The sequence below is a fragment of the Thalia democratica genome, chromosome 3, assembly GCF_965202585.1.
Source record: "Thalia democratica chromosome 3, ktThaDemo2.hap1.1, whole genome shotgun sequence".
In the NCBI taxonomy this organism is placed as follows: Eukaryota; Metazoa; Chordata; class Thaliacea; order Salpida; family Salpidae; genus Thalia; species Thalia democratica.
In genome coordinates this window covers 52,949,047-52,965,308 of record NC_139167.1, presented here as the reverse complement: position 1 = coordinate 52,965,308, position 16,262 = coordinate 52,949,047, and the positions used below count along the sequence as shown (strand labels likewise).

The 16,262-nt window shown below is 23.9% G+C and overlaps 1 protein-coding gene across 1 annotated transcript; it reads right to left on the bottom strand.

The window, feature by feature from the left end:
• Positions 1-3,096: 3,096 nt before the first annotated feature.
• On the bottom strand, positions 3,097-16,036 carry LOC145831546 (retinol dehydrogenase 13-like). Its single transcript, XM_082938831.1, has 10 exons — positions 15,951-16,036; positions 12,381-12,496; positions 12,005-12,075; positions 11,220-11,304; positions 10,737-10,853; positions 9,800-9,897; positions 8,932-9,152; positions 7,040-7,083; positions 4,826-4,931; positions 3,097-3,443 (listed from the first exon to the last, which is right to left on the bottom strand). Exons 1-10 carry the CDS (start codon positions 16,034-16,036, stop codon positions 3,287-3,289), a joined length of 1,101 nt encoding a protein of 366 aa, XP_082794957.1. The 3' UTR covers positions 3,097-3,286.
• Between the last annotated feature and the right edge of the window lie 226 nt (positions 16,037-16,262).

Sequence of the window (16,262 nt, the reverse complement as noted above, 5' to 3'; positions counted from 1 at the left end):
GTACATTATTAAACACAAAATTCAGTTAATTTTAGTTAACATTATTAACTATGTTTAATAGCTCGTAAGAAATTTAATAAGCATGTGGTGTACGACTCGATAGCCGAAAGGTTCCTTTGTACACCAGGTCCTTAGACCAAACTTTCTGAGCGCTTTTTTTTATCTTTAATAAACAACATATATATTATAGCACTTGTTTGTTTTTTTATGAAACATAAATTAATGAAACGTTGTTATAGATGTTTATTCATTTACATCTTTTGATCATAGTTTTGACAGCTGCTAACCAGCTGTTGTTCAACCTTGTTAGGTCAACTTAATATATTTTTCTAGGTTAATTTGTTGTTACTTTAAAACAAGGTTTGTCCTAATTTGACTGAAAATTTAGTTTTGAAAGTAATACCTGTGCAAGAAACTAACTAAAAAGAAAAAATGCGCAAGCTGGTACAAATTATCTCACTTTTAAAGAAAGTTTGTTGTAAAATAAACTACTAAAAAGTCTTTCAAGCATATATATATTAAGATTATAAAAAATATTTTATATTCTTTTTTTATGATTTTAGCTTTAATCATGACAACTAGCACAAAAAAAATACAATAAAATGCTTTTAAGTAAAAATTTGAGTGTGTTTCTATTAAGCTTAAGGTTGTTTTTAAAGACAAGTTAAACACTTTTATTCTACTTTATAGATCACTATGTTCAACAATTGATCTAGGTTATCAATCTATAAAGTAAATATTCATAATTTATAATTAAAGTTGTTTCTTGAAACAATTGAAATTCTACAAAATTTCAATAAAAATCTTTAAATTTTTTAAATTTTAAGTGAAGTTAGTTAGTTTTAATCAACTTAATATTTTTAGGTATTAAATAACTGTCGTAAAAGAAAAATTTATAATGATTTAACATAGAATTTTAGTTTAAAACTATATTTTCATAAAAATATAAAGCAACATAAACGATTTTAATTTAAATTCCTTTTAAAGTCCGTATTAAAATGTCACTATGTTAACGTCGCGGTTGAGTAATTAAAATGACATGGTCAGTCTATAATAAATACAAAAAGAAAAACTGACTAAATACAAACATATAAACACCAAAAACGAGCATTAAGTAAAAAAAGCAACACTATAGTCAAATTATTTTTGCCTACAAAGGGTAGGTTTTCTCTCAAAATACATATAGCTTCCATTTAACTAAGTCAAACACGTTATAACAACTTTCGATTTATTTAAATCTCTCCATATTGAAATTTTGTTTATTTGAAAACAAATTTTGTTAAGCAATTGTAAGTCAAAAGATTGAAATAAATTAAAGTTGTTAATACTGGTAGCATATCTAAAGTATTAAATGCTTTAGACAAATATACATTTTATTAAACATAAAAATTATTTCTAGTTTTATCTTTGATAAACTTATGATGTATACTTCTTAATTTACAGTGTTTTGCTCAATATATAGAATTTATAAAAAACAAAACATCACAGCATTAAGTGTATAATATATAGATGACATTAACTAAAAAACTAAACTACCAACATAAGGTAACAAAAACACTTAATCAAAAATTCTTATAACCACACAGAGATATTCAATTACTTTAATTTAAATAAACTTGTATGCTTTTGTCATAGTCTAAATCTAAACTATTGAGCATAATTAAATAAAAACAACAAACGTAACTAAATGGTACTTACTAAATCTACTTTGAATAAACCAGGCACGACTTATACTATTAAGTGAAAATTTATTATAGCTGCAATAAATACATTGGGCATAAAACATTACACCAAAACATTTTGCTGTGCTTAAATCTAAATTTTATTAAGTAGCATCAGCTAAAAATAGGTTCTTGTTGACTTCACATGGCATTCAAAACAATGAAAATGTAAGTAAAAATCTTTTTTATTAATTAAAGTAATGATTTGTGTGCTTTTTACTTTATAGATCACAATATAAGTTCTCGACTTAATTAGAAGGAAAACTATCAATTGTTAATTAAATATTTGTGTACACTTTCTGTCTAAAAATGATAAAATTTATATTTTTATTATAAAAAAATTGTTAGAAAACTAAAATTTAAAGCAATTCAAGGTAATTTTATGAGTTTTGTATAAAATTCTAGGTTTGTTTTGCCTAAACTGTCAAGTTTAAGGTTGTTCCTTTTTTTTCAACCCTATTTTATGAATTCAACATTCATTAATCAATAATTTATTCAAAAAGTACGAGAAAATCTGTCAACACATGTAAATTTATGTTTAAATGCAATTTTTAACATTTTATTTTTGTTCCTTTATATTCTTTTTATAATAAGTGGTCATACAGGCTCCAGGAAACCAGTCTAAACACATATTATGTACCTGATTTATACCTTGTACTAGAGGCGTCGCGTAATGTTTTTGTTAAAAGGGGCGGAGAATTAAAAAAAACCCAAACTTAAAAAATAACAAAGCAGTTTCCTAGGTACAAGGAACCAAAAATAGCTATGTTAAATAAGTAAATAAAGAAAAAAAATATCTTCTCCTAATGTTTTTATGTAACTTTCTTAAAAACGGTTCTTTTAAAAGTTTCTAAATTACTAAAATCACGGATTTTTTCAAATAATTTTTTTTTTCAATTTTTAAGATACAATTTATATTTTCATATTATTATAATTGTACTATTCTAAACTTTATAAACTATTTATAAAAATTTTTATTTTTATATTAAGTTCCTGGCTGAAAAAAAGAATATCAGAACATAAACTATAAGTAGTTAATATTAAATGAAAATTAAAAATGAAAGCTTATCCCGTATAAGTAATTTGTAGTTCTTATTTTCAGCTTAGAAAAAAGAGCTAAAGTTAAATTTTTACAAAAAGGATTTAACCTACCCAACATAAATTTACTATAAAATATAATATGAAGTATATTAAACTTATTTATAATAAAACATTTTAAATAACTAAGCAGTAAAAATATTATTTATATGTTGAGTAAAAAACCTGCTAGTTTAAAATATTTACAGCTATATATACTTTTTTGAATTTAAGCAAAATTTGTACAGACAAATTTTCAAACGATCTAATTTGGAATCATTAACTTAGCATGCAATTGATCCTATAATTTATTTCTCACTAGAAAGCGTAAATAAAAATAGATTAAGGTAAAGTTGTGAAATTTCAAAAAATAGTTTGATGTTACTAAGTTATTACATATGAATAGTTAGAAAATTAAGTACTATAAAAAAATATTAACTATTTCTACATACAGCTATACAATAAATATCTCATAAAATTATTTTTTGTTATACTGTTTCTACTTCAGTTGTTGTGTTTGCTTCTTTTTTTCGAATTCTGTCTAATCTTTCTTGTAATGAAGTGATTTTCGAACTGTATTCCCACAAACTCAAACTCGTTTCATCATCAACTATATCTGCCACTTTTTTCTCTACCTTGCAATCCCTGAGTAAAAATAAAATAATTAAAATGTTTAATTTAAGCTAAATACATTTTAAATTATCAAAATAGTTGTTCAGCTAGTCAGGATTTATAATTGTTTTATTAATGTCTTGAAATACAAATAAATTCTTTAATCTAAACCGTTATGTTCGTATTATTTGAAGTGTTATTAAATGGAAAAGCATGATTTAAAATTTATATGTTTTTAACACGTGAGCAGCTTTTATCGAAAATTCACAAAACGATTCTTTAACAGTAAGAAGCACAGTAAGAAAACAAATGAAACTTTTCAATGCATGGAATCTGCTTAATTTAGCATTGCATTTCAAATAAACCTATTTATTATATGTATGTCAACTATTAAAACATTAGCTGCTATAGTGTTTTACATATAAAAATTCGACAGAAAATAGTTTGTTGAATAAAAGAAAATCAATTTCAACGTATTTAGTTTATGAAAGCTAACAAGTATTTGTAGCTATTATTAAAAATTATAAAGCACACACCTATACATAATTTATTCTCTGTACCTGTAAGTTCTTATATTTTTAAGAACTGCGTCGAGCTATGTAATTACTTTAAATTATAGAAACGACATTAGTTTAAATAAATTAAATATTTTATTTCTTTAGTTTATGTAAAGTATTCGAATTATTAAACTTATTTTGTTATTTAAACTTGTTTGTATACTTTAAAGGTTTAAATAAAATCAACGGTTATTATTGAAAAATCACTATTTCATTTAACAATAACAAATCATACAGTATCCTTCTTTTTTTACACTGACATATGTTTCTGTGTCTTAATGGATTAACACACTTCAACTGAGCTATGAATTGGAAGAAAGAAATATATTTTGAATAGTTAATTCATTTAACTTCATATAAAGTTTTAGAAACTTATTATTAGTTAAATTTTCATAAGAAATTATAACTTTAATATTTTAATTTATCAGTAGTTTTTACTAAAGGCTGATTCACACAACAAGTGTGATCTCCGTGCAAAATTGTCTTCGTGCAATTTTATCCCCTTGTACAAAAGTGTATTTGTGCAAAAGTATCTTCGTGCAATTTTGTGCACTCGTGCAATTTTTTCCCCTCGTGCAATTTTGTAGCTCGTGCAAATTTCACAGCTACCTGTGTTTAAGTATAGTTTTTCAACTCAAGCAAGCCTTAATGTCTCCATAAATATTTATTTTTTGATTTTCAGATTTTTTTATAACTGTGGATCTCATAAAAATTACTTTTACTTGGATGAAGCATTGTTTTACAAATAAATTCGTCCATCAACAATTCTTCAAACCAAAATTTCTTGAAAACACAATGTCAAAAAAATTCTATAACGTCATTCAAAGTAATAATTTTTGAATTTAGAACGAAACAAACTGAAAGTACTGGTCGCTGACTCCCTTCAACTTTTCATCTGTGGCCATGTAAATAGACGTTTGAGCTCCCTGTCTCGCTGTGAGCAGTAAGATGAACTTGATCGGCTCTGTTTAGTTTTTTTGATTTGTTACCGTTGTATTTTTATGTTTAATTGGATATACTGAGACAAATAATATCAAAAGTATGAACTGGTGGAGTAAAAACTATAAGTTAAGGTCGTGTTGGGCATTACACCTAATTTGTTTTGAAAAAGTTGTAGCCAAATTAAACATATTTTTAAAGCAGAGCCATTGTAACTTAAGCCCTCTTGAATCTAGTAATTCAAGTTTACATTTTTTTGCTTTTAGTAATCAATACTAGATGCAGGACGATTTAATTTCAGGAAACTATGCTACTTGAAAATATTTAAATTAAAAAACTCAAACTTATGGCAAACTAAATTTAAGAATCAATATTTTTACAAGTTTACCTTATTTTGTATACTATTATTTCAGCTTCATCAAAATTAGTTAAGTTCAATAAGTTACATGTACAACGTAAAAATAATAATCAAATAAATACCTTTCTTTCTCTTAAGTTTTTTATTAAGTTTGTCAATTAAAGTTTTCTTTGGGGGTTAAAAAAAACTAGAATCAACTTATATTCAAAAAAATTAAACATTTTTTGACACTTTAATAAATTATTTCAAAAAATATACATAAGACTCAAATTTCATAATTTGTATTTTGTTAAGAAAACCTAAATTGTGTAAACATAAATATTTTGATTATACTGTTTCGTTGTTTTCATAAATTGTTTTTTAAGTTGTTACCATGTTTTTTAATTTTTTAGTTGCATTTTAATTAGAATACAATGTTTCACTCGTTTAAAACGAGATCTTCAGTTGTTTAAAATCTTATTCTATTTGAATAAAATTTTAAACAACTGAAGATCTCGTTTTTTTAAACGAGTGAAACATTGTTTGGCATTTTAATTAGGAATACTTATGTATTATTAATTACCATTTGCTTTATTATTATTACTTTTACTTTGATTACATTTTCACTATATAAGCTAGATTTGAAACTTTATTTTTATTGCTTAGTATACAACTGATGAAATAAGTATGAAATATATATTGTTCTGAAATTTGAGTCTTATGTATATTTTTTGAAATAATTTTCAATTAAAGTCATTCTTTAAGAGGAAGTGTTTTTTATTCTTGATTGTGCCGATACACTTTTTATTTTTAGTATTTTTTAAATTTAGTCTTATAGTTTTATTTCTATGGTAATTAGTTTTAAAATTTATTTTTCATTTCAATTATGTGTTTAGTTAATTTACAAACAGTTAAAGATGTTCAGGTTTTAAAATATTTATATGATACTTTATTTAATTTTACGGCCCTAGATGAAAAAAGACTGTTCGAAAATAATCTAAAACAGAGTAAATTTTAATTAGAGAAAATTAAAAACTAAAAATTACCTCATTAGAGTGATACATGTAGTAAATGTTTTCATTTTTATATTAGAGCTGAAGTTTATTTTTGTTTAAGAATTATTTGCTCTACCCAATAAGGTCCAAAAATACAGAATTCAGACATAAGTAGTAATCAAAATCACTAAAACACCTTTTATTATGTATAATATGTATTATTAAAGATAAATTATTTATAAAAAGTTAGTTTGTTCACATGATTCTGATTTATTGAACTTAATTAGTGGGTAAAACTTTTTCATTAATGTTTTATAAAAATTACTGACTAACCCATTAAATTATACTTTAAGCATCTATATCAACTATAGATCATATAAACACTTTTTTACTAATCTATATAAAAGGTTTTAATTCAAACAAAGGCCAAAATCAGTCTAAAAACTTTGGTAATCGAGTGTTAAATGAATTCAAGTCATCTTAAATCTTGGAAACGCAAAACTAGTTAGAATAAAAAAAAAAAAGAATGTTAAAACAAATTTAGTATATTCTATCAAAACTTTAGTGAAATTAATTCTAATAAAAGATTAATAATTTTAAAAGTTTCTAAATATTTTAAAATACGTGTTTTGAATTTATACTTGTTTGTAACTAGACTATTTCTTAGTATTTAAAAAGTTATTTTTTTTATTCTAATAGTAATATAATTTAAACTTTAAATATTATAGTATTTGGAAAAAAGTATAATAACAAACAAAAAAGTTCACACTTATACAAATGTTCAACAAATTAAATACTAACCCATGAAAATTTGACCAATTGCATAGAAAGGAACACTAGCATATCTAAAAAATATTTGCTTTGTTTTACAAGCGAATTAAGTATATTAATAATACTTTTTAATTTAAAATATATTAATATTTAAACATATGTTTTTTTTTATTCAATTAAAATTCTATTTTGTTAGACTAGAGATTTTTTTTTCTACTTTTGTTAAAGTTCTAGTTTTTTCTTTCATTAAATACTTATAGTTTAATAATTTTTGATGTCTTGTTTAAAACTTTATCTGAATTTTAAACTTGTTCTCATTCATGTCTTTGACGACATTTAGTTTAAATTTATTATTATATTTTATCATATGTTTCAGAGTTTTATTTCTATGTTAAATAGTTTTTATAAATTTTTATTCTCGACCTTCATTTATGTACTTCGTAAATTTACAAACAGTTAATGATACTAAGGCTAAATCCAAAATGTTTAAATAAGAAATTTTAAACACTTTTTTGCATTATACGAGTTAGATTTTTAACAATCCATAGTGGTAGCTAGCATAGTATTTAAGATCAAATAAAAGACGAACTTTAAGTTTTAGCTTAAGAAAATAAGATTCATGACTATAACAAGGTTGCCACAGATCAAGCTGAGAAAAATTTCCTGACTTTTCCTGATTTTTAATCAAGTTTTCCTGACTTTTCTAAATAAACTCTTAATTTAAACTTAATCTTAAATACATCATCAAACAATTGAAACTACATAAAGCTTTCATTCTTATTTTTATACAGGTTAAAACAACAGTTTTTTTTTTGCTGAATTCAATCACCTAACTTCTATTACATTCTTTACAAGTTAATAACATAATTTGATTTTACTCATTTTTCAAATTTAAACAAATTTGAAAATATTATAAAGAGGTAAAGTATACACATAAATTTGTTACATGGTATACTAAACTTAGAACTTAATTATAAAGAACTTAATTTTTTATTAATGAAACAAAAAATGTTTTGATATAAATTTCTGCAAGAAAAACTTTTTTGTATATATCACAGTTTCAATATCGAAGTGTCCTTGCCACAGATCATTAATACTAAAAAGGATACAAAAACCGCTTGTTCAAGTAGGGTAGTTGTTCAATATGTTAATAGTTAATTATAATTTTTATAACAGATATTTTATTAACTTTTATCAGATGAAGGCATTAGAAATTAAGTAATTTTGTAAATTTCAAAGAAAATTTTACAAATTTAGCCGGACTTAAATGGATTGTTAATTAATTTTTACCATTTTAAGGCTTTGGAAAACTAGAAATTTTTTAAATTTGAACTGACAAAATCTGATGTTTTTTCAAATTTTGTCAAATTTCCTGACTTTTTTTCATAAAACCCCCATTTTTTTCCTAACTTTTGTCATTAAAAAAAAAAAATTTCCTGAATTTTTCTGACCTTGTTGCAGCCCACCCACAACCTTTAAACAGACGTTTTAGTTGCTTTTTATGAAGTTTATTACAACTTTGAAAAAGGTTTTTCTATGTCAACAGATAAAACTAGTCTAAACAAACCAATGACAAAGATTTTAAAGGTCTACTAAATGACTAAACAAATGTAAACAAAAAATATAAAAAGCAGGGTGATATAATAATCAAGCTATGCGGTATAATAAACTAATTCAAATATGTAAAAATCTGTGGTCAAAAATAACATTTACATCTATATATTAAAAGCCTTTATAAAAGCTACGATTTAAAAAAAATTCTAAACGCAGTACCATAGTTCCCATGATTTTAAGTTTATTTTTTTTAACTAACTACTTAATTAACTTATTTATCTGACTTAATTGATAGTTTTATTAAAAACCACTACTAGTCTAGTTAGAATACTAAGTGTAACTTAATAAAAAAACAGCAACACGCATACCTTCCAATATTGGTGGATACAACTCCGGGATTGACGCAGTTGCAGGCAACGGCTTTTTCAGAACCGACCATATTGTCTGCGTTATTTCCCGCCACTAAATTGAAACCGCGTGTGAAGGCGACGTTGGACAGTTTGCTCTGATAGTACAACTCGTTTCCTTTCGTGTCTCCGTCGTCAGAGTCGTCTTCCATTTTGTCTCTTGGTATATCTTCTAAATCTATCTGAAGGTGAAGACAAGTTGTTACAGTTAAAGTGTTAGTAGTTACAAACTGTTAGTGTAAGTACTTTTTTTTTGTTTAATCTAGGGTAATTGCTTTGATTATTATGTCAGGTGCTTTTAAGGGCCTTTATTTATCATACAACTTACTGTTTTAGCATAATTGATAGAGTATAGTTTAGTTATAAACATTTTCAAACTAGTTAAAAAGTAGTTTTTCACAATACCATTTCATATAAATTACTCTAAAAAATAGTATTTCTATTGGTAAAATTTATCAGAATATATTTAATTTTTTACAATTCAGATAATTTAAGAACTACTATTTTAATAAAAGAACATTAGTAAATATCTTTAAAGCTATAACAATTGTATATACAATTAATAATAAAAAAATTTGAAACAATATTTTTGTTTATAGATCGGTAATTAACAATGTTGTAATGAACTAAAGCGTATAATCTTATCTTAAAAAGTGCATAATTACAAAATCATTTTAAGTTTACTTCTAAAAAACGATACAGTATCTAAAAGTTACCATTATAGCACTTTTGTATCCTTAGAACTATAAAATTTTCAAAACATTATTCAAGTAAAATAAAAACTGATGTAAACAAATTGATTTTATAGTACTTATAAAAACAAAAAAACTTTTCCCATTTCATGAGCTTGCGAAGTTACGTTGATTACTCTGGCATCTGAAGATGTCTTTAAGTTATCCAGTAACAAGTTTGTCAACAGAAAATGCCCTAATAGTTAGTGGTAGAGTAACGCATATGTTTGAAGTTATCAAGAGTTTTTTACTAAAAAGTTATTACTAGTTTCGTCACAATATGAAAAAAATATTGTTTATAATAATTATGTATGTAAAAACTTTAGTTCGGTATAACAAAAATTAATTTAAAAAAGATTTAGTATAACAAGTTATATATGCTATAGGTGCTTATTTGTCAAGGAAAACAAATGTTAAATATGGGCAAATGACAAAGTGTTAATTTTACATTTAGTAGAAGACTATTTTAAAAACAAAATTTTAAAAAATCAACACTAAATATTTTACTTTTAACTTAAAATTACAGCAAAACTTGCAGGTATTTTATAGCTTAAAGTTTAATAATAAAGTTCTGTGTATAACAACAACTATTACAAAGTTATAAGTATTTGTAGTTTTCATAAAAGCGTAAATTTATTTAAAAACAAAAATTATGCATGATATAAGTTTAAGTTAAGTTGTAAAAACAACTACTAGAAAATTAAGGTTATTAAAGATTTTATTCTAACTAAATTTAGATACCGAAACTTCATTTCCAAGCAGACATTTAATCTATATAATAAATAATTTGCACAGGTTTTGTTTTTGTTAAAACATTTTAATTGACTATGTACTCTTTGAATAACCAGTATAGTAATATTTTTATATCAAAAAAGTTATTTTAAATATATATAGAATATGAACTCTGTTGTTTGATATTTTTTTAATGCATGGAAAACAGAAAAAAACTTTTATACTTTATATAAAATCTTACATATAAACCAAGGTTTAGTGACCTGTAAAATAATTATTCATTAAATTAAAATAAATTCACACCTAAATGATTGACACCAAACTGCTTTTCAAACCCATCATCTGTAGTTTTAGTTGTTTTTGGGGGCCGAGGCTTCATCACGCCAGCATTATTGATTAAAACGTCTATTGTTGGGAACTCTATAAAAATAAACTGCAAACATTGTATCTTGTTACTAATTTGTTTGGATATTGAAATTTATTTTATGAAATAATGATCAAGTATCTTTTTTAAATTTGTAATTCCTTTAAAAAGTTACTAGGTTATCTAATTTAGAAGCACGAACAATATATATTGTTAAAAAAAAAAAAAAACCTTTATTAAGGTTTGTAAGTTTTTATTTAAATTTGAACCAATGTTTTTAAGCAAAAAGTCATTTGTGTAACACCAATTATAATATACTTACTTTTTAATAAATACCTGTTTTTTATGTCTAAAGTTTTTATAAAATATCAATATTTATGAAACATGACACAAACTTTTTTTTTTGAACTATCAAAGCTTACCATTTCTGACATTTTCTGCAAATTCCTCAATCGAGTTCAAATTGGCTAGGTCAACAAATTTTGGTACAAGCTTTGCACTAGCAACCTAAAGGTATTTTTATAAAGTTGAAAAACACAAGAAAAATGACTAGTTAATGCGCAAATCTACAAATACCTCAATATAAACTATTGAAAAGCGATTCAAAATTAAAATTTAAAAGTTGCACTATATACAAAAACGATTTTTTTAAACTCATTTAAACCTAATTTTTCCAAAAAGGTTCCTTAGTTACATATACTCTAAAAATTATATATAAAAATTGAATGTAAGACAACTAAATATATGACAAGTATACTTGCAAAAAATATCTTATAATAATTATAGAGTAAAGAAAAAACTAATAAAATCATTCACAAGAAAGAAATTTATGCTTTTATAGTAAGCTTGAAAAATTTATAGCATTGAACTACAATTACTTAAACTTAAATAAAAACTACAAAATATAAGTATACAATTAAATTAAAAACTAAAAAGAAATTAGTATTAAAAAAAACTAACCTATAGTTTTTATTATGTTTAAAATAAAATAAGTAACTAAACTATGTAATTTAAAAAATACACAACTGTTTAAAAATTAAGGAAATAATATTAAGTCTTGTATACTGTTTTCTAAAATTTTGGAATTGACACATCTGACTGTTTTGTTTTAAAACTTTAATGTTGATAGATTGCAAAAAAATATATTAAAAATTTCTTTTTGTAAGCTTTTATCTATATAAGCTGAAAAAGAAAGAATAAATTTAACCTTGTTAGTTATTTTTAGCTTAGCTTGCTTACATCTTCCCATATGTCTACAGGCCATCACAACTGTTGCATCTACAGAACAATTTAGTATTAATTGATTATTGTTTAAAAAGTTTTAATTAAAAAAACATTTAATATTTAATGATTAGTTTTTGTATATATAAACTAATTTGTATACTTTACTGCCATGTTTAGAAAAAAACTTGGTAAATTTTATAACGAAAAATAATTAACAAAAAACTAACAAAATATTTAACTAACGAAAAATATTAATTCAATTAAAAATAAGTATTTTCTAATGCCTAAAACATTTTTCCAATCAGTAATAATAATATCTCAGCAACTAATACTTATTTACAAATAGAGAAGAAAATTACTTCGCCTTGCAAGTTCTTTACATGTTTCAAAACCAATACCGGAATTAGCACCAGTTATGACTACCACTTTGCCTGTCATGTCATCTTTACTGGGACATGTTGTGTATTTTGTTTCCCTTAAAAATTGTATAAAACTATTAGCATTTTCTAATAAATCTTATATTTAGAAAAATTTATATAAAAATCTATCAAAAATCATTTACTTTATTTTTTAAACAAATAATAACTATTAGTTTCTAACAGTGTGAGAAGGTTATATAAACAATTATAACCTATAATTATAGACTAGGTTATATAAACAATTGAAAATACACTAATACTACATAAGTATTAAAAGCTGTAGTTTTCAAATGTAAAAGTAGTAACTCTTGATCTATAATTTATGTTTTATGTTAACCTACAGTAAATACTAAAACTGTCTATTATAATAAAACAATAAAAAATGTGGTTTAATATTATTATAAAACTTTGATACTTTTTATAGTCAGATACCTGGTAAACGATACTTGAAAACTACAAAACATAATTGGTGCTTCTTTAGAATACATTTTTTAGACTTAAACTTTGTAGCCTAATACTGTTTGACTCCTAATACAAACAATGCTTTGCTATTTTGTCATATTTTAGGTTTAAGTATTATTTTCATGTTGATTACTATAAATATTTTGAAAAAACTACAGCCCGCGAAAATTGTTTTTTATACCGTGTGGACCAAGAACAACTCTTAATAAAAATATTGGCCTGCAACTTATAAAAGACTGCCAACCCCTGATTTAATGATACAGTTTTGTTTTGGTTCTAATACATGTTTTTTTTATTTTAATTTGTTTTAATTTTACTTAAAAATTGATAGCTAAAAGTTTATTTATTAAATGAAAATTTGTATATAAAAAATCAAGCTTTTATTTAAATAAATTTTCAATATTGAGTAAAACTTTTCTTATTTTCATAGGACTTCTTTATGATGAATGAATTTAAGTTCTACAATAATTACAGATTTGTCACTTTTTGAGACGAAAAATCTGTCCTCAGTGAACTTTAACTCTCCTGAGTCATTCTGAACTTATTTAAATATTCAAAACAATTTTTCTTTAAGTTTTCAAAAGTAATAAAAATCTAGTTCTTTAGTTAAGTTGGTTATAAAATAACAAAATATAGAAACTATATAACATTCAAAACCCAGGAAAAAATACGGTCCTGATTTTACTAAAAAAACTTAACTACCCTGAGTTTTTCGTAAAAAACAAAACTATATCAAGTCAACTGTGGTTTAAAAAAAACTACAAAACATCCTGATTTATTCTGAAGGTGTGGTAAACCTGTGCACTGATATTTTGTGTTGCACCAAACTCAAAAAGCCATTTCTAGCTTGACAAGGGTGGCCACTGGTTTTAAAGATGTTTATTCTTTGTTTCCTGAATTTTGTCAAGGTGAAATAAAGTATAACGTTTTTTCCTCTTTTTAGTACAAAATAATTGGTGCTTCTTTGGAATGCATTTTTTTAGACTACAATTTTGTAGCCTAATACTGTTTGACTCCTAATACAAACAATTCTTTATAATAATAATTAAAACTTTGCTGGCATGTTGATTAGTTATTAATTAAACTTACGTTAAAAGCTTTGTTGTAGTATAAAACTTCTGAAAAGAAAACTGTTATGGTACTTCAAACGTGTTTTATAGAAGATAAAACTCTGAATTATATAAGCCTTTGATATTTATTTCTTATCATTTCTAAATTTAATTAATTTAAATATATACAAATTGTTCAAAATTCAAAGTTTTTTTTTTCTGCCCACTGTATTGAATATCCACTCCAGAAAGTGCTTATTTAATACTGTCCTATTTGTATAAGTTTTTATTTTAAATATTCAAAAGTAAATTAATCTTTTAATCCAATGCTATTATGAAGCTTTAATTTTTAATAAATCAAAAACGTATACAACAGGGTGGCCACTGGTAGTTTAGAAATGTCTTTTAAGTTTACTGATTTTCTTCTAGATTTTCAAAAGTACAGTTTTTTTGTCAATTTAAAGTAAAAAATTATATTCAGGTAAAACTGCTATAGATAGTACAAAAGTATTTTAAAATACAGTAAATTAAACACAAAATTGTTTAATAACTAATAAAATTTTACATCACATGACATTTTATTATTTATTAGCAATATTTTGTATCTGATCTAAATTTCATTAATTTGCAAAAAAAATTTGTTAAAAAATTCAAGGTTTTTCAAGGTTTTTAACAATTTATTTAACATGATACAAGCTTTTTATGGTTTGAATGTAAAATTATTGTAGAAATTTTTAACACAAAATAATAAGAACAAAGAAAAAAACATCAAGTTTTAAAGTTAATAAATAGTTAGCTAAATAAGATTATTTATCAAGAAATATAGCAGAATAACCCTTTTTGGACAAGTTTTAGTTTAAATTTTAAAACGTCTCTCTGGAAAATTCAAAACGACTTAAAAGGTTAATAAAGTTTTTACGTTATTTTTTGATCTTTGTAGATCATTATAAAAAAAAAGTTTTATAAAAATAATGAAGTATGAGTCACAAAGGAAGCACTAAAGTTGATCAAGTTTTGTTTATGTTGTCAAGTTAAATGATACACATGGTTTTTCCAGCTTTTTTTTTTGCCTCAATTTTTTAGTTCCAGGTTAAGGGCATAAGGGGAGGTAAACACCCTTTTTAGGTAAAAAAACACGGCAAAAATAGACTAGTTCACTAAAAATCTATCTTCTCCCAAGTTTTATGAGATAACTACCTCAAATTTTTAGGAAATGTTCCTTGATATACTTGAAAAATTCTGTCAGAACGAATTTTTAAAAAATTGGTAAATAAAATTTTTATATAAAAAATAAACAAAAAAAAACAGTTTATTTTTTTTTTTTATTATAAAAATTTTAATTTTTTTAATTCTGTTCCGACAGAATTTTTTAAATATTTCAAGTAACATTTCCTGAAAATTTGAAGTAGTTACCTCAAAAAATGTAGGAGGAGATAGATTTTTAGTGATTTCTAGTTATTTGCTGTTTTAATTTGCGCCTCACGTAAGGATCCTATTGTTGCCTCCGACTTTGACCAGTTATATCTCAAAAATTATTTTGATTTTTTAAATCTGTAAAAAGCATCTTGTAGCTTAGTAAAAACTATATAAAATAAGATCAAAAACCAAAAAAGGGTGTTTACCCCCCCCCTATGCCCTTAAATAGCCTCACTGATAAATAATAAATACTCTTTTTTTCTATTAATTTTGTATATAGAGTTGAGTTATATTTTATTCACTTTCTAATAGTAAAAAATAATTTAACAAGTCTTTCAAACATTTAATTTTTATTATAGTATTTTCCTGCAAATCATAAGTATTTATGTTAAGTAATTAAAGTACAATTGTGAAAAATATTCCACCAACAATATTTTTATCTATTGTTGGTGTCATATGTTCCTTTTCAAGTTAAAAATATACATACTTATTTTAATAGTACACATAGTTTTAAAAGTTTTAAACATAAATTTTAAGTTTCAAAATAACAACATTGAAAAAAAAAAAGATAAGCTGTACTAACTTGTACAATGTAATTCCTCCATATACAGTAGCTAAAAATGAAGCTGGAACTATTAATCTGTTATAAGTTTTACTTGCAAAATTCATGTTTCTTTTTTGTTAGAAAGAAGTTTTTTTCAATAAGTTAGATGTCTTCAACTAAGGGAAACAACCTTAGCTATAAAAAAACGTTATTAAATAGTCAGTTAGAGGTCGGCGGCTACAATTGTAACTGTAAGGTTTTTGATTTTTTTTTTCATTCTTAACATTATGCAAATTAAATTAAGTGTTTCATTATTTATAAACAAATATTTCGGTATAAAAAAAACTATAT